The sequence below is a fragment of the Crocodylus porosus genome, unplaced genomic scaffold (assembly GCF_001723895.1).
Source record: "Crocodylus porosus isolate Cpor-Errol unplaced genomic scaffold, CroPor_comp1, whole genome shotgun sequence".
In the NCBI taxonomy this organism is placed as follows: Eukaryota; Metazoa; Chordata; order Crocodylia; family Crocodylidae; genus Crocodylus; species Crocodylus porosus.
This window is the reverse complement of record NW_017728925.1, coordinates 4219495-4238291: the sequence shown is the minus strand read 5'-3', so window position 1 is coordinate 4238291 and position 18797 is coordinate 4219495. Positions and strand designations below refer to the sequence as shown.

Here is an 18797-nt window from a genome sequence, read left to right as displayed (position 1 = left end):
CATCAGAAACTGGTTTAAACCTGTAACAGAACAGAAGTTCAGTGCGCATAAACCAGTTTCAAAATGGCTGAAACTGGTTTAAGATAAACCCGGTTGAATCTACTATCAGACTTAACCGATTTAGGTCAAACCAGTTTATGAAACTCCTGTCCCAGACTCCTTCCTAGTTCAAGTTAAATCAGAGTCCACCAGCATCCCACCACACTTGGCAGTCTTGGGCTGGGCTGGGCTGTCTGCTCCTGATGTCTCTGGGATTTGCAGTCCACAATTATAGCAGCAGGACCCTGCAAGGTTACTTATCACTTCCATTTCCAGGTGCCTCTGGGATTTGTAGTCCACAGTCACAGCCAGCACTAAGTAAGCAGTCAGAGCAGCTCTGTACTTGGGAGTTACCATGGACAAAATAGTGTGCCCTTGTTGCCAAGAAGGCTAAAAGCATACTGGGCTACATTGGTAGATGTGTTGCCAGCAGGTCACGGGAAGTGATTATTTCCTTCTATTCAGCATTAGTGAGGCCACATCTGGAGTACTGTGTTCAGTTTTGGGCCCCCACTATAAGAATGGAAGTTTAGGTTAGATATTAGGAAGATTTTTTTCACAGAGAGGGTAGTAAAATACTGGAACAAGTTACCTAGAGGTTGGACTCTCCATCCTTGGAGGTTTTCAAGACCTGGCTAGACAAAGTCTTGGCTGGGATGATCTAGTTGGGGGTGGTCCTGTTTTGAGCAGGAGATTGGACTAGATGACCTCCTGAGGTCCTTTCCAACCCTAATTTTCTGATTATGACCTTCAGAGCCTATGGTAATGTGGGACACAAATAACCCAGATAGATTATGCACCTCACATATTCTTTCCAACAACCACGATAAATATTAGTAACTGTCTTTGTTTGTACCTTAAATCCCTCTTCATTGACAAAATCCTCAGAAAAAGGAAGTGAAACACACCTGCAATGCTGCTGCCTAGTCTCCCTCCTGCTTCACACTCCAAATAGTATAGCATCAGGCATGAAGCCTATACATTTCCCACTGCTTTTTCCCATTTACCAGATTCCAGTGAAAGTGCTGTTACTTATACCAGAGCTGGAATTGGCCCTATGACTTCCTCTTCAGACCCGTTTCCAACTTAACTTCTCTTCCAATCATGCCTATCATCATACCTGATATCCAGACAGAGTTCCATCTTTAGGTGTAGGCTCACATTGTGCCTCCATCTTCAGGAAAAGCAAGAGGATGTTGCCACTTGCTTCCAAAAGGTTTATTACCCTCTTCATTAAGGGCTGCAAAAACAGCAGTCACTTGCCTCGCTCCATTAGCGGGCTGTTTCAAAGCAGCCTCAGATGGCAGAGGCTGGGACACACTTGTGCACATTCACTTCCCCTTTATGCCTACAGCTCCTCTGCCCTTTGTTAGCAAATCAGCTGCAGCCCAGGTGATTAACCAAGCTTATTACCAGACCATCTTCAGGGTTCTCCTTTCCCAGGCATTTCTGTTACAATTGTAGTTTCTCCCCATAGAGCACACTGCAGGGATTTACACCAGCTGGTTATCTCCATCACAATCCTTGGGATTACAGTTACTCTGTCTGCTATTGCCGATTTACAACAGGCCTGCAGTCTCAGACTGCACTGTTTGCCTTTGGATTGGTTAGTTCCTCAAACAGAGCTATGCAAAGAGGAAATGCTGCTCTACAATGCGAAAGCCCAGCTTGCTCCTTTTTTTCTGCCTGACATTTTTTCTGATGGTGTTTACCTTGCATCAGCAACATACAACCAAGAGGACATCTCAGCTACTCCACCAGAAACTTCTAGATTACATTTTTGTTTAGCCCAGTAATAATTAACACATCCACAGGTGACTTTCATCCAGTTTCCATGGCCAATTCCACTCATCCTCCATCTGCCCAAAAAGCTGGGGGTGGGAGAAGGGCCAGCAGTCACTCTAGAGCTGGGTACGCAGGAGAGCTGGACATAAACAGTTCCCATTATATGTTCTCTTACTCCACGGTCTGGAAGAGGCTAGAATTATTTGCAGGATGCTCAGCCCCTGGTAGAATTAAGTGCCTTGTAATCCTCTGCCACTACTGCCCCCTCTTTGTACAACACATGGACTCCAACTGAAACCCTAAGTGGCTTTCTCCTGCCAAAGGACACTCGCTGTGAAGCAGGAAATGGAACACGAGGAGCGTCTGAGAAGGAACATCACTGTTGTGAGCACTGCTGCTTCCATCTGGAATTGCTTCTGTGGTTCCCCGGGGACAAAAATGTGAGGCTGGTAAAGATGTTCTGTATTTTCCAGAATCTGGGCACATCAGAGCCAGTGCCTCATGAGAAGGGGATGTTAGGTCCATCCTTTGTGCATTTGGAAAGACCTGCTTTCTAGGAAAAGAACCTCCGCTCGCCATAAGGCACTGTGGGGCCTTGCCTGGTCCCGTCTCAGAGAACTTCTTACCTTCGTGTCTGTACTTACAGAGATCTGCCAGGCATTTGGGATGCCTCCAACTTTACGTGAAAATCTTTCAAGATGTGTTTACGCTAGAAACCTGAATCAAGCAGCACCAGTGTAAATACCCATTGTACAGAGTCCCCACACTAACCATGCTGCTTCAGGCACGGTTTTACTCTGTTTTCCACAACAGTATTGTGCTACATTAGTGCAGTTGCACACTGCCCTATTCCAATTGCTAGCACAGGTAGGCAGATGTTGCCCAGACACAGAAGAGAAAGAACAACTTGCTTGGCCCTTGAGGAATGCAGGATTCTTCTTGCTAGCTGATCTGCATATGAGTGCATATGATCCTTGGCATTAAATTGAAGTTGATGACCGGGTAGTCCCTCTATCTTTCTGTGTTCAGAGCAGAGACTACCAGGCTCCTCAGTGAACCCTCCTGAAATGGTTGGAGAGGCCTACCCCTTAGAGCAGTGAAGCAGTGATTGTCAGCTGACATACAGCTCCCTAAGAAGAATCCCCTCATTCACTTGAAGTCCCCATCAGTTTTCTGCACACTCGTCAGTGATAGTCAACGTAACCTAAAGCCTTTAATGGCACTGCTCTAGGGACACCAGGCCCCCACAGCACAGGTGTTCGATATCCAGCAGCCATACAAGCTGTTCCACACTGCTCTGCCAAGGTGCCTGAAAAGTAATTTACAGGTAAGCTGGTATTTTCAGTCTTCCTGCTCATTTACTGTACTGGTGAGCTCTTTAATAAGACTGACAACATGGGTGTTGCTCAATGCAGGCTGCAGGGGTGGATTTGCTATACTGACACCAGAAATTGGAAATACACCGACAATTTAATTCATACAGGCCAAACAGCTTCAGAGTGGAATAACTTGCAATGGCTATCAACCTGCATTCAAACTAGTGACCTAGTACAGTCAGTTTTTGTGCTCCATTACCAATCCCCTGAGCCATATAGCCCACACTCTAGTTGTGAATAGCTCTCCATTACTATGAGGTGAGAAGTGCCTCCCATTTCACAGGCTTGGAGATTGCTCTGCCCATCAAAATGGGGACAAATTTTCTTTTCACTCCTTTCAGCAGCAAGCTCCAGCTCTTGCTTTGTCAGGGAGTCCCTTCAAAACGCTACCTTATTGTCAAGGTCAAAGAGGTAGGAGTCCTCTTCACGTACGTCTGCCTCTGAATCGGAAATCAGCTCTCCAACATACCTGCAGGATAAAAAGGAAATGCAGCAATCAGATGCTTGCGCTGCTGCCAGCTTGTATTTTAACACCTTACCTCTTATACACAAGAAGTGAGAGAGTGAAGGGACACTTCCAGATTAAAAGCCATAGGGCTAGTGGAGATCAGCACAGGTACATCCAATAGAACTACGACGATTCACAGCAGCTGAGACTGGCTCCATTAAAAATATCAAACCCCCCTCCCTCCAAAAATTCCTTACTCATGTTACTGAAAAAGCTTTTGAATATTAATAATAAATTTAATTTAAAAACAATTTACCGTCTCCAACAAACTCCATTTCCGTTTGCAATTCTCTGAGCCAGCAAGTAATAACAGGCTAATCTATTTCGTTTGTCTTTACTGTCACCTTTGTTTTCTAGTCTTCATGTACCTATTGCAATGGCTGGGTTGCATATGTTTTTAAGGGAACCTTACAACCCAATACAAAACCATTTGCTTTGGAATACGCATAAAGTCAGGGTGCATTTTACAAATTAGACCTGCAAGTTAAGTAAAGTTCTTGTCTTAATACAACTTTGATGTTGGATGTGCATTTAAGACACTTAGCCTCACCATCCTCCTGTTCACACCAGAAGAAACCAATCTGGTTCCAATAAAGTCAGTCCATGGAATGGCACTGGTATAAAAATGGTGCAACAGAAATCAGGAAGGATACAGACATTCAGCCTTATGCTGGCATAAATCACTTGACTCCAAGGTGAAGTCACCCCTGAGGAGGAGAGGAGTAACTGTATACCAGTGTAAGTTACACTGATGTAACAATGGTGTCTGCTCTCCTAGACAAATTCATCGGGGGGGAGGGGGGGGGCTGCTTGCACAATTTAAATTGGTTTTCTCACCATCTAGTGGTCATGCATTGCAATAGCGCCTACTGCAGGTAGTCATTTTCAGAAAGTTAGCCATGTGTCCACTCCTTAATACAGAGTAAATTTACCACCCTGTAAAAACCAGAGCAAGTTACTCTATAGTAACCATGCTGTGTGTTTGCATCCTCAGTATTTTGCATAGCCTCTTTCCCTACCCCCCCCACTCCAATTTCTGATACAGCTGCATCCAGCTGGTAAGTCTGCTGTGTGTGTGGGGGGGGGAAGAGCTTGTGGGGGGCAGATCAACTCCCCAGTGAGGGAGGAAGTCGGGCTGGGGTAGGCGCTGCCCAGCTGTGGTGGGGCAGGTGTGGGATGGAGCCATGGCTCATCTGTGACCGCCACTCGTCCAGGAAGGCACAGGCAGGGGCAGGCTGGGCTGCAGCTGTGGGCTGGGGGCCATGCTGCACTTGGGGTAGGTGGTGGCGGCACTGGGAGGGGAACTACTGGGGGGGAGGGGCCAGCAGCCACTTCAAATTTTGCTGTAGCCCCCCCCATAGCCCCTTCCCAGCACTGCTGCCACCTGCCCTGAGCAGAGGTAGGCACAGCTGCCCCATCCCACAGCTGCAGCCTGGCCCACGCATATCTGGGGGCATATACCCCCCCATTGCCCTCCTTGATGAGCAGCGAGAGCCACCAGATGAGCAGCTTCTGGATGAGTGGTGCACAGTGGCAGGAGCTGCTTCCCCCCACCGACCCCAGACAAGCTGCCTACCCCAGCTCCACTCCCTCCCTCAAAGCAGAGGGCATTGATCTGCCCCCCCCGATACCTCTTCCCTCCCCTTCCACCACACCAGACTTACCAGCTGGAGATAGCTCTCCATGCTCCCAGGCTGTGCTCCTCACTGCCTGCATGTTGCCCTGGAGCTACATGCACGCACAGGCATTTATCGGCCAAATAATTAGCTGCTTCCGGCCGATTTCCAATATAGTCAATTTCCCTTCCATGCTTGTGCAGTTATTATTAATTTGTAGTGTAGTGGTATCTAGGTGCCTTAATCATGACCCAGAATCCCCTGGTGCTACTGTCTGTTTTCTTGTGCCCCGAGCCTGATTTCTCATCTCTATCGGTTACTTCTTCAGACACCTTGCAAAAAAAGATGGTCTTTGCCCCAAAGAGTTTGCAGTCTAAGTATAACGCAAGGGACAACAGCTGGAGATGGACAGTTGGGTACAAGGGAACAAGGAGATAACGTCACAGTGATCCATGAGCAGGACTTTTAGCTGCTACCATGATTTAAAAAATATGCAATGGGTTTGCAGTACAAATAAATGTCCCCTAAGGGGAAAAAGTCCTCCACAGTAATATAAGCAGCAGTTACAACAGTATTTTTTGCCTCCAAGCACTTTACAAACATTAACAAACTACATGCATTTCCCCTTGTGACCCAAGCTACCATTTGACCTCAGGCTCAGGGGATGAAAGGCTGAAGCATTAACCCTGAAAGCCACCAAATGCTCCGTAACAGAGGGGACATTCAGATGCAATTCCTGACTCCAGAGTCTGGCACCAAGCTGCTATATCAAAACTAGGGCACTGTCTCTGTGTGGAATTCTATGGTCTTGTCCACACTGTATCATCTCGTTGTTTATTAACCACTCCTGTAAGACTGCAGCATTACTGGAAATCACAAAATCATTAGTGACCAAAAGAGGATTATGGCCAGAGATGGTGAGAAATTACATCAGTCTCACAGTAGCCAAAACCAAAAGGCAGTTAAAAAATAGCTAAATAATACTGGACGGAAAAGCACTCAGCTTAGTGATGGACATTTAATATGCAATTCACAGACCAACCTCCCCACCCCCCGCCCTTATTTACACAAGTTGTGGGTTACAGCATATATTCCTCTAGAGCCTAGTCCTGCCACTCTTCTCCATTTTCACGCAGGCTTATTCTTGCAGGCAGCCCCACTGATTTCCCAAGGTCAGAAATCAATGGGAAAACTCACATGAATTAAGTGGTACTTTGTGGAAGAATGGCAGAATCAGGCCCCTATATTATGCACTGCTAGGGAGGGGCAATGTCTCCCTGTCCTCTACAGCTTTCTGTTGGCAACACATCTATCTACATCTCAGGACTTTATACTGACAATCATCACTATAGTGTCCAAGCACATTCCACTTACAAATCAACAGCAACAGGAGTTGTCCCTAGTGGGCTTCATGAATCCTCTGGCACTTTTCCCATTTGGAGGTAAAAACTCTGCTTTCAAATGATCCTTGAGACATGGGCTCTTTGCGCAAAGCAATTTTTAAATATTTTAATCATTTTAAATAAAAATAAATACATGTTCCAAAGCTGGGAAATGCAATGCTGATGATAAATTCCGGAGAGGAAAAGACAAAACACAGGAAGGTACTTAGCAGAGTGTGGTTAAGAACTGATCTCAGCTATGAAAAGAAAATGGTAAATGCCAAGTGTTGGAACTTGCTGCAGCCTCATGTGCAGAAAGGCTTCATCTACACTGTGAAAATTACTGGAACAGCTTCGGGGGAATGAGTCAGTCCACAGCACCTTTTCTAGAACCAGTCATTATATGGTGCTACATTGGTATGAAAGTATATTTTATTCAGGAATTCAAAGTGAGGAACTGTTCTAGAATAAAGAAACCTTTGTTCTAGACCAGAAAGTGTCTACCCAGTCCTGAAGAACTGCTGTGAAGTAGCTTAAGCCACAAAAAGCTATTCCAGTTCATTCCTTGTTTAGACAAGCCCTACACAGGGGTTCTTCACTTTGGTGAGAGTAAGGTAAGGCGGGGGAGACAAGAAGTACCAATAATAAAGGCTACTATTTGCAAATGGAGATTTAAAGGTAAGAAGCTAACTTGCTCAAAGGAAGGAGAATTGAAGGAAGGTCTCTGGTTGCGCTGGTGACACACAGTGCATTCAAGGTGATATGTATTTTCTCAGAGTTCATTAATATTTGGCTCAGTTTGGTAATGAAGAATGTGCTGTAAAAAGGATGTCGTGAGACGTCAGCAAGGATAAAGGGGCAGACATAAGGTTGCATCAAGTGTCTCACTGTGCTCATCTCTGAAGTTCCATGAATTATACCACCATGATCATTGTTATTATTCTTCTACTGCAACTTAGAATTTCCCAGTCTTTGTGCACTCACCTGTCTAAAATTATATTCTTCACATAACTGTCAATTCACTCTTTTATTTTTAATCTGGGGATTTCTTTAGGTTGATTTTTGACAAGTCAGTGCCTTTTTCCTTACTAGAGAGAGCTCCTCTCCAGGCATTAGGTTAGTTCTGGGATTTCAAGCTCCATCTAGGCATACAGAACTTTTCATGGTTATCAGCTCCATTCAACAGCCTGGCCTGAAGATGGATTTAAAGACCCCTCCAGTCATAGCCTGGCTTTGGGCCTGAACCATGAAAACATCATCGAAGCTCTTGAGGTTCTTAATGAGGTTTGGCAGCAATGCAGAGGAAGCAAAACTGGTAATTTTAGTTAACCCTAAAATTAACTCCCTGCCTCTGCCCAACAATATCACAGAACACCTGTGACAAAATACTAAGAAAAATACATCCCCTTTTAGGTGAAGAAAAGCACCCTGGTCTCATTTAGAACTTAAGTGTGTGCTTAAGGTCACATGAGTTTACCATTTTCCTACATCCTGGTACAAAACCAGAACTGATGACACAGAAAACTGTCTGTTATATCACAATGGCTACAGAAGGGCCCGACCAAAAATGGTGAGACCAGACAGGCCTTCAATGGCCCACAACTTCAGGCTGTTCCAGATCCAGCTGTGAAGTTTCCAGTATAAACACATCTCCCATACAAATTAAGTGGATTATTCTCCAGCCTCAGTCTTTCATTTCCCACATCCTTCCATTTTCCTCCACCTCCCTCCCTTTCTAGTGACTAAAGAAAGAGTTCAGAGCTCAAACCAGCCTCTCTGTCAGTCAGTGCTCCAACTCCAGTAATGGCTGTGACCAAGTCATAAGCCCGTAAATGCACAAGACCCGTCCAATTCTGGATTTGCTGCAATTGTGTACTTAAATCTTACTGAAGCTCAGGGGACTGAGAGGCATGCTTAGATATTCTGCTAAACTGCAGCCAGAGTTGAATTTTTAACACCGCAACTGTTCCAAGAGGACACAATGTGGCTATAAAACCAAGGTGAATAATGGACTTGACTGAAGACCCCAACAGGATGGGATGGGATGCAGAAGGCTTAAAAATACAAAAGACAAGAGACAGTGGAAGTGGTAAATTTCCCATTTGGGATAAATGGTTGTGTGTGAAGCCATTTTTAACTGAATGCAAACCTCACTAAAAAGGGAGCATTCTCACTTTGATGTACGACATGCAGCCCCATGAGAGCTCAGGAGCTGATGAGCTCATGTGAACTAATCAAAGCTGACAGACTTACTCGCACACGAAAGTTCCCAATGGAATGTCTTGCATTGTCCGCACACCCCAGCCCATCTTTTGTGTCCGATAAAGCTGTAATCGAATCCTGAAAGACAGGAAACAGAGTCCTCAATTAACGGCAACAGATGTGGCATTTCTCAGGAAGATGGGAGCTCTTGTGAGGGAAGGACACAGAAATTTCAAATTTAAGATCGGAAAAGCCAACATTTCAAAAGACAATTTCTAAGTTTATCAAAATTAAGCAAACTGCAATCCCAGTTCCTTTCCTACCATGATCGTCACAGGCCTGCATGCTTCCTCTGCTAATATGAGTGGAAGGAAGAAAAATAAAGTGGAAACTCGGGGGGGTATGGAAAAGATGGGAAGCAACAGCTATCATCAACCTTGATCCTGCATAAATTTCTTTGCCACATACTGTGAGGCTTAGGCTTTGTGCCTGGGAGGATGGGGGCTGTGGGACTGGATGCTCTCCAAGGCAGCATCCCCCTTTACACCTCTGGGCATTTACAGAGAATATGGGACACGACTGTCAGCTAGTAGGATTCTTGTTCCTTGTAGCTGTTCCTTGTGTGGACAAAAGTTGAAGTCAGCAAACAATAGCTCAAAAGTAAGCCACAACAGGAAAAGAGGCAGGCTGGAGACTATATTAAGAATACACTAGGTCACAACATGGATATTCCTGCCCTATTCACAGAGGACTGGAAATTTTAGCAATTTCTGCTCATTTCCACCCAAATCCCTAGCATGAAGATGAGCCTGTAATTGGAAAACTACTACTACTAGTTCCATCCCCTTTGTGGAATTTGGTGTAGCCCATAATACCTGGCTAAGAGAATACCTGATTACTGCCTAGCCAGCAATGGAGCGGTCCAGATAAGCTTATGCTAAAGATATCCTATAAATGGGGAGGCCTCATCATCTCCTTCAGGAGCCAAAATCCAACCACACTGATTTTTATCAGTACAAGAAAAAGAATTCCAATGCTCAACCTCTATTTCCCTTTCCTTAACTTCACCCATCACTGCTTCTGATACCCCCTTTGCATTGTATTATGTTAAAAAAACTCCTCTGGCTCCTTCATACCACATATCCTTTAAATATCTACAGACATCTACAGGTGCATGAAGCAAGGCCCATATGGTTTCATTAGCAGAACCAGTTTCAGAGAAGCTGGTCTCACTGAGTTTCAGACCTGAGGAAGCCCCATTCTGCTTTGTTTCATTCATCACAAGCAAAATAGACAGCTGAGCTTGGATCACAGACTCTCTGTTGTTAGGGATGGGGCAGGAGAAGGAAGGACTATGGCTTGATTTTTCATATACCATGTTGAGCTGGTAAGTCTCCTAGACAGAAACATGTGCAGTGACGTGTAAAGTTAATTTGGAATAAACTTGATAAGGGAACCATTGAGAATAAAGGAGGAGCACCCAAGCATCATTTCTAAGCAGTCACTTGGCAGACAAATCACGAGTCCTCCTTGATTCCTGGTAAGATGGCCTTTGACACAGCTTTGAGAAACATCTGACTTTGCAAGCTGATGCACAGGGCCTTTCCCCTCCACCTCACTCCTGGGGATCAGAGCTATCCCACCTTCCACAGCAAGACTTTATGACAACCCTGCTCATACATGCACTAGACCTGCTGAAGAACACAGGGAAAAGTTTTGGCCAAACTGATCTGCCATCTTCCTGACGTTCTTTTCCCCAGAATGTTATAAAAAATGCAAGGTAAAATAAAAGGGTCTCACTTTTGAAAAGCAAATAAAATGAAACCAGTAACACTATCAGTTTCATTTATAAGCTTCCAAAGCAGCTGTTCCTTACTTGAATCAGATGGTCAACATTTTCAAATGGGCAGCCTCAAGTTAGGCACTTATACCATACTTCTGCACCAAAATAAAAATGGAACTGAATTCAACTGGTGCTAAACAGCCCTAAAATAAAAATCAGACTAATTCTACAGAACCTTAGGAAGCCAAGTCTGTAAATTTTGGCCTGCATTTCAGTTATGAACCACTAACTTATACATTTTATTCAGTATAATGAACTATGGGGTGGGGAGGGTTCTGATTTTTATTCTCCTTTCTTTATGGAGCTTAACTACAGTTGAGTTGTTAGTGAAATTAGTACCTCTTTTTCCTTAAAGGAAAACCAAGAAGATAACAAATTTTACACAGTCAGGTTGTCTGAAAAATGCTGGCGATTCCTAGCGATGAAGCCAGGTGCAGGACAGGAATACCAGTTGATTTCACAACCCTGCTGTTGCTTGGTTCTCACCAGCAGAATAGAGGCTTACTCTGTTTTGATGGCAACCCAACCATGACTTTTCTCCCTCCTCTTTGGAAATCTCTGCTTTGTCATTTCGCAGACAAGCTGAGCCCAGAATGTCAGGAAGCTTTTTTTTTCTTTTATAAGCAGTCCAAGCCAGAAGCCTTCCCTCTCACCTGAGCCCATTCTGCACCACCCGATTCCGGCAGGTTCGCCAACACGAGCAAGCATGATTACACTCAAAGATCAGAGGTGGCTCAGCCATGTTGAATTCGGGTAGGAGTCGGCCATCCTGAAGAGGAGATGCATTCAAAGAGTGGATTAATTATGTATCCTTAAATTCCTTTGGAATCAGAGATTAGGTTGGTAATGGAAACTGCAAATCCAGAACTGAATTTCCCTTGTTTAAGACAGAGCAGCAAGCAAGCTCAGATTCATGCCCCTGACTCTCCCAGAATTTGAGAGAATTCATAGCTGGTCTGACTGGACCTCTTCCTACTCTGAACTGCAGCATTTATATAAAAGTTGTTAAAACAAGCAATATTTCACATGCATGCAGTACAAGCCACCTGTAGATCTCAAACCACTTTGCCAAATGGGCATGCAACATTCTTATTTTGCAACTAGGAAAAGAGGGAACAACACAAAGGCTTTAGCAGAGCCTAGAATAAAATAGGTTTGAAGGTCAGTGCACTATCCAGCAAGCCACATTTCTTCCCATTAGGAGCCCATGAAGAAAAGTTAACATTCAAGTATCCACTAATTGCATGGGAATAATAAAGTAACAGTCGCACAGTACACCATATTTAACAAATTTGGCCATAATTGTTTGAAGGACGCATTCAGTGAAGCCATTTCAGAATGCAAATCCTGTTAATGCACTATTAAAATGGATACACAGCAGAGTGAGAAGATACCAATGTTCCCAGGGGAGAAGCCCACAGAGATTCAGGGAACATCTGATCTTAGTAGAACCTGCCCAGGGATTAACCTCAAAACCTCCCTGGAGGATTCAGGCACACATACAAAACACATGAGGCATCAAGCAATGCTGTAATTAAAATATATCTTTTCTGCCTCCATAGGCAGAAAATCACAATAAATAAAAGGCAAGAAAAGCATTACTACCACCTCCCCCTCATTTATAAAATTACAGAACCACTCGAGGACTGAACAGCTCACTCTGTTTCCTATCATGGGGCCTTTATTTTGGGCATAGATTATTAAACACTGTATCACATGGATTTAATTAATGGCTCAACTGGGATGCAAGTGACATGACCATGTCTTGAGGTTTGTTTTGTGACTTGCCATATATATATTTGGAAGCCTAGACTCCAATCTTATAAAATAAAGCTTCGAAAAATCTCAGATATTTTGAAGCAAACTGGATTTGGCAAAATTCAGAGCTTGTCAGCCTGGCAGAGAGCCCTCACCTTATCATACCAGCAGCGCATACTGAGTTGACCACACATGCAGTTACTGGAGGAGCAGTCATCTATGCACACACAGTACTGGAAGAGAAAAAGACAGTAGATCAAATTCAGGCAAGCACAACTGAAAGAGTAACTTATTTTAAAGAGCCAGATAGGAAACAAACTGTAGACTTGGTTATTTACAGATCACCAATACAGTCACCTAGAACCAGAGTGCCTTCCCAGGATTTAAAAAGAGGAATTTCCCTCCTTCCAGGAGAATCAGCTTCATTGGTTTAGAGGATTTTTACTTATATGCTAATTGTAGAGTGGGGCAGGGCATATTAGGGCTGTGCGAAGTTTTGCCGACAGTTTTGTTTCAACGCTGTTTTGACCCGTTTCGAGCTTGAAACAGCAAAATTGAAACAAAACAGAGAGCTTTGAAAACAGCCTCGAAAAGGAACGAGGCAAGTCGAAATGTTTCTAAATTTGGTCAAAATTTCTAAATGTTTCGAGTTTCAAAGCTCAAGTTGGGCTTGCCTGCAGGGAAACAGAAACTAAAGTAAGGAGAGGGAGGGGGAAGAGTGGGGAAGGAGCACTCTCATTATTGACTGTGTAGCTGGCCAGTGACTGTCATCCTTTCCTGAGGTTTCTTCCACTCCCAGTGCTCTGGGGAGGGATGGAAAAGCTACATGAGAGGCAGCATTGTTTGAACTGCCCTGCTTTCTGCCTTGGTGTCAGTTGAGTAATGGCGCACTTTAACACACACACACACACACACACACACACACACACACGTTTTGCCTGCCAGCAGCTAGATGTGCAGGCCCCAGAACCCAGGCTCCCCCTGCACCAATCTCCTTGACAGCTGGCACGCTTCATGGCCTCAGGAGGAGCTAGCAGGCCTGCAGTTTTCACCATGCTGCACCTTAACACACAGTGTTACCCATGTCACGGGTTTTGCTTGTCCACAGCTTGAGCTGCAGTTTCCCCAAACCCCTGCACCTACCTCCTTGAAGCTTGGCAGGCTTTGTTGCCTCAGCAGGGGCTACCATCCCTGCAGTTTTGACCCCACTGTGACTTAACACGTACACGTGATGTGAGTTCTGCTTTCAAGACTCTGAAGTGCAGTTTCCCTGAAACCCCTGCACCCACCTCCCTGAACCTTGGCAGACTTCATGCCCTCAGAAGGGGCTACCATTCCTGCAAGTTTCATCCAAATTGGGCCAGAAATGATGAAGTTTTAGGCTGTTTTGAGCTTCCCCATTATAGCTTATGGATAAAACGTTGACACAGTGTTGAAACAGTGAAACTGTTTCGACTATACGAAACGGAACCGCAGTTTCGAATCAAAATGAAACTCAAAACAAAATGCTGTTCCGTCGAAACGTCAAAACGCAAGTCAAAACGGAACGGTGCCGTTTCGCACAGCCCTAGGGCATATGCAATTTTACCTAGATCAAAGCAAGGAGTACTGCGTTTAGTTCTCAAAATTGTATATCCATTCTTATGATGTCTCACGAGAGTAAGGTCCACAGGATTGCTTCAGCTTCTGTGAAAGTCTTTCCTGTACTCATGATCCAATTCATTGGCTAGCAGGGTCAGCACTCCAGTAAAGTGCAACTATCTTGGGAAGTCTGGATCACAGATGGTGGGGCAATTACTCAGTTACTTGGTACCAGTCTATTGTAGGGATTTAGTATTCACTGGCGCCAGTTGGAAAGCAGGCACATAATGGCTGTAGTAACTTGTGCTACTAAGCAAACCGGCTGCTATATTTTGTACCAACTGGAGAGTTTATGGGCCCATGGCTTCATTCCAAGATGCAATGAATGGCAATAAATCAGTTCCAGGAGGTCATGAACACCTGACTGCTACTAATGACAGCTCAGCACACTGCCCTCCTGTGAATTTTGAAACACAACAAAGACCACCACATCCAATTATATTAATTAGACTATTGCAAAATGTGGTTTTGCTCATCTGAAGACCTACAATCAATCAGTCAAGTTCCCAAACATCAACAGGAGGTACGTATGGGGTACAAGGGAACCACATCAACCATCACTGAAATGCAACTCTCTTTGGTGAAATTCAGCACAAAAAGCAGCATATTTTTGGGAAGGGAAGTAAAACAGAACCTTCCATCTAAGAAACAGCTAAAGTGAGTGAGGGAATCAGAGTTCCACTGCCTGAGCTAGAATTTAATCAGGATAGTGGACCAGGTTCTCACTCTCATCCCTAAACTGACACCTGCAGCATCACAACTCCCTCTCAGCTTGGCATGAAAATGGCCATGAAACAAATGTTCTCTCAAATCCTAGAAAAAGGCAGGGAAATTTCTGTCCTGCTGTCACGAAGATACTGGTGGAGGGAACAAGTTTGTCACTGGGATAGAAGCCAGCAATCAAATGGCACCACATTGTTTGCTTGTATCACTGGACCCCACCCAGACACGTGCCACCTTCTCTCTCAGGCACTCTCACAGCAGCAGACACACTATCCTCTGAAACCCATGAGGGAACATTGGATTATAAACTTCATTTTTACTCTTCCCTGCTTGCCATCTGACACCAACCGGGAAGGAATCCTGCTTGATCTGCACACCAAGAGCACTTCACCAAGACAGTCCAGTCCCATGGACCCAGAGGGCAGATTTCCAGCTTCAGCTTCCTCTGTGCAAAAATGAAGTTTATTTCCTACATATGGGGACTTTTTTTTTACCATTTTAACTTTCCCTGAGCCTGATGAAGAGTGTGTGAGCCCAAAAGCTTCATTAAACTTAGCAGAAAAAGTTTAATTTTTTTTGCAATTTATCAGTTGATCTAATAAAAGGCATCATCTCGGAACCACGAGTTCTAGAGGAAACATTCTGAGGGAATGGTAACTTCTAAAACCACATTCCACACTGGGACAGGAGCGAATACATACACTGGAGCACATCAAACCTGCAAATGGGTGATGTTTCTATCAATGTTCATTGGGGAGGTCACGCAGTTCTGGGAAACGTATTTGTAGTTGCTGGGACAAGGTTCATTGTCCACTGAATTGACACATGGAATAGGAATCCGCTCGTAACCCCGGGCAATGTCTCTGTCGGAAAGGGAAAGAAAAGACACAGAATGATCTAATATACAAATATCCAGACGTCCAAAAATGAGGTGACAACTAATAAAGGACTTTCTTATGCAACTTGAGTAGCATCCTAAGGAGAAAAGCCCTGCCTTTTATCTTCAAGTATTTTTGCTTGAAAGGTACTTGGTTTGATCCCAAATCTGTTTCTTCCCACTTGGACTCATGAATTATTTCTTGCTTGAGGATAGTTCCATGTGAATAAGTGCATGAACTGCAGTCCTGATCAGCATGTGCTTAATTCTCCCTGAGCTCAATTCAACTTCAGCACAAGCTTAAAAAGTCAACTCTGAATTGCAATCAAGGCTTCAGTCCTCAGTCCTGGAGTAATGAACAGGACTCTCACCTGCTCACTATTTTCTCTATCTGGGCAGGTTTGTCAGTAGATGAATCTTTGAGGGTCTTGTTCATCTGTAGAGCCACCCACACCTGAGAGTTGAGACTTGAACACTGGAGTGGAGTTTCACCCTCCTTGTTCTTCAGGGTGACATCTGAGCCACGGGACAGAAAAAGGCTGCAAAACAGCAACAAAAGATACAATCCCAGAAATAGCTTATTAGAAAAGGAAGCACCAGACATTGTAGAGATGCTCCTCAAGGTCATTCCTGTGATGAAGAATCCACAGAAGCAAGCAATGACCTTAATTTCATTTGTACACGCTGGTTTGCTGAACAATACTTGGAGTGGTTAACTAGAAAGTGAGCAGGCCAGTAGGTTAGAACTGGCAGGCTAATGTGCCAGAGACCTTGGCCCACACCCTGCCCCATGAAGAGGAGTTTGCTGGTAACAAGCCTAGATTCAAGTGGACATAAAACCCTCTTGGCCCACGAAGTACAGGACTGGAACCACAGTTCAGGAGTGGTAGAGACAAGGGCAGATAATCAGATTTATTCTGGGCTCCAATTTGTACTTCTCAGTTCCTTATGGCCGTACCTATGAAATTCACTCACGACAGTGACCAATTTAAAACCTCCATAAGGCTGGTGCCCATTTCTAATGAAGATGCATTAGACAGAGACCAGCTTTGCTCTGGGATGTTCCACACGCTAATGCAGAGGACCCAGCAGGACGTCTAAGCACCATTTCAGTCCTATTTTGAGAGTATAAACAGAGCTTAGAAAGAGACAGATCCCGGGCTGCACTGGGGTGAATTTCACCTTAGGGATGCCATATGCGCTCTCTCCCTCTCTTACCTGGATTGTAGCATGCAATCAGGACTTCCCTGCAACCATTTTAAAAAGGTATAGCACTGCTCTCCACAAATGGGTTCATTGCTAGGAGCTATCACATGCTTTAATTGCCTGGCTGCAGAAAAGGGCCTGTTTCCCCCTGCCATGTCCCTCGTGCTGTCATTGACACCTGTGCAAAGTGATTGCAAAGTGTTACCACATTGGAACATGAGGATGTGGTTCCCTGCCAGCTGAAAGATGCTTTAGAATGGATGCATGGTAAACGTGCATCCAAATTCCAAATTCTTTATGTTACCAGAGTGGCATAGCATGCTCTCAGTGGATGTGGGCAGCAGACCCATAAATTTCACACTACCTTGCTCAGGTGCACAGCACTGGTGAATCCCCCTTTTGTTTTACTTTCAAAGAGGAAAGCATTTCTTAACTTCCCACTCAGGGTTCAACAGAGAAGGGAACAAGTAGCAAAGGAGGCAGAGCAGGCAGGAGCTATACTTACACAACGCACTCATAACGGTTCTCCCTGGCTGCAATGTGCAGTGGTGAGTCTCCGTGAATGTTTACTGCATGTAAATCACACTTAGCAGCCAGCAGTATTTCTGCTATGTCAACACAGCCGGAGAAAGCTGCCCAGTGCAAACAAATATTCTCCTCCTGGAGGGGAAAAACACAGGAGAGGCTGCTTAGTGCCTTTGGGACTTCACCATCCTTAGCTCTGCATTTCTGGCCTCCAACATGTGGCCTACCTTCTCCTTTCATGGGATTTCTCATTTTAGCTTGGAGAACACCACCCTACTACAGACAAGCAGGGAACTCTCTGCAAAGACACGCAGGGAGCTCTCACCACAACCACCTCCACGCTTACTGCAGACGGGGAGGCTGCACACAAACTCTTGCACCACTCTCCTTGCATGTACAGATGAGTCACTTGTCTCTAAGCCACAGGGTGATCTGAATCAATCCACAGGGAGAGGTGACAGACACCAACGAACACTGGCAGGGGCTGGAAGCTGAGCCATCCAAGCCAAACATGTAGCAAAACTAGCATGTATCCCAAAGCTACAGCATCAAAAGAGAAAGAGCCCAGTGGGAACAGGCAGATCCCATTCTCTGGGGTAAGAAGGTGCTGGAAAGCAAGTCACCGGCCAGAGAGCGAGAAAGAGCAAACTGTCTCAATTCAGGTATCTCTTAACTACTGTATATTCTCATCATCTCTCACTGAAGCACTAGAAATATCTAAACAGTATTCTTTTTTGAATAGGATCATCACTTTAAAATAACTATTTTCGTTACTGTGTAATTTACAGCACACCTTGGAATTCTTTGGCATGACAAGAACTAAAGATGCTGATTATGATAACATGATGATGATTACTATTTAACATGGTGTTTTTCATAGACAGCAAACCCCTCCTACCTTCTATCTTCTGTAAATTCATTTACCTTCAGGAAAAAAAGATGCTCAGATGGAGGAGGACATTCACACATACCTTCAACTCCCTGACACGTAGAAATATGTGGCAACACCACACACAATTCTGACGATTAAGACGCAGCAAACAACACCAGGACACCTACTGCTTATCAGGCTACAAAATCAACGTACCAACATCCACGTAAATCCTGCCCCATTTACTCTCACAGAATAGCAACTTATTCTTGCAGCGGCCTCATTAAAATCAGCAGTCCTTCTCAAGCTATTCAGTATGAGTAAGCTTGGCTGGATCTGGCTCTTAAGTAACTACAAACCAGCAAATGCTGGAATTGTGGGCAAACTAATATATGTGCCAAGCAGCTGTCCTGCAAAGAAATCGTTGGATAGACTAATATTATTT

At 44.5% G+C, this 18797-nt stretch overlaps 1 protein-coding gene across 11 annotated transcripts in view; it reads right to left on the bottom strand.

The window, feature by feature from the left end:
* The window catches only part of EHMT1 (euchromatic histone lysine methyltransferase 1), a 154321-nt gene that overhangs the window by 9622 nt on the left and 125902 nt on the right, over positions 1-18797 (bottom strand). For all 11 annotated transcript variants that reach the window (XM_019540600.1, XM_019540598.1, XM_019540602.1 and 8 more), the window contains 7 exons: positions 17462-17616; positions 16122-16289; positions 15592-15736; positions 12665-12742; positions 11405-11520; positions 8960-9046; positions 3591-3669 (listed from right to left, as the gene is read on the bottom strand). In XM_019540600.1, coding sequence (XP_019396145.1) covers positions 3591-3669; positions 8960-9046; positions 11405-11520; positions 12665-12742; positions 15592-15736; positions 16122-16289; positions 17462-17616 — 828 coding nt within the window. The remainder of the gene's footprint in view (positions 1-3590; positions 3670-8959; positions 9047-11404; positions 11521-12664; positions 12743-15591; positions 15737-16121; positions 16290-17461; positions 17617-18797) is intronic.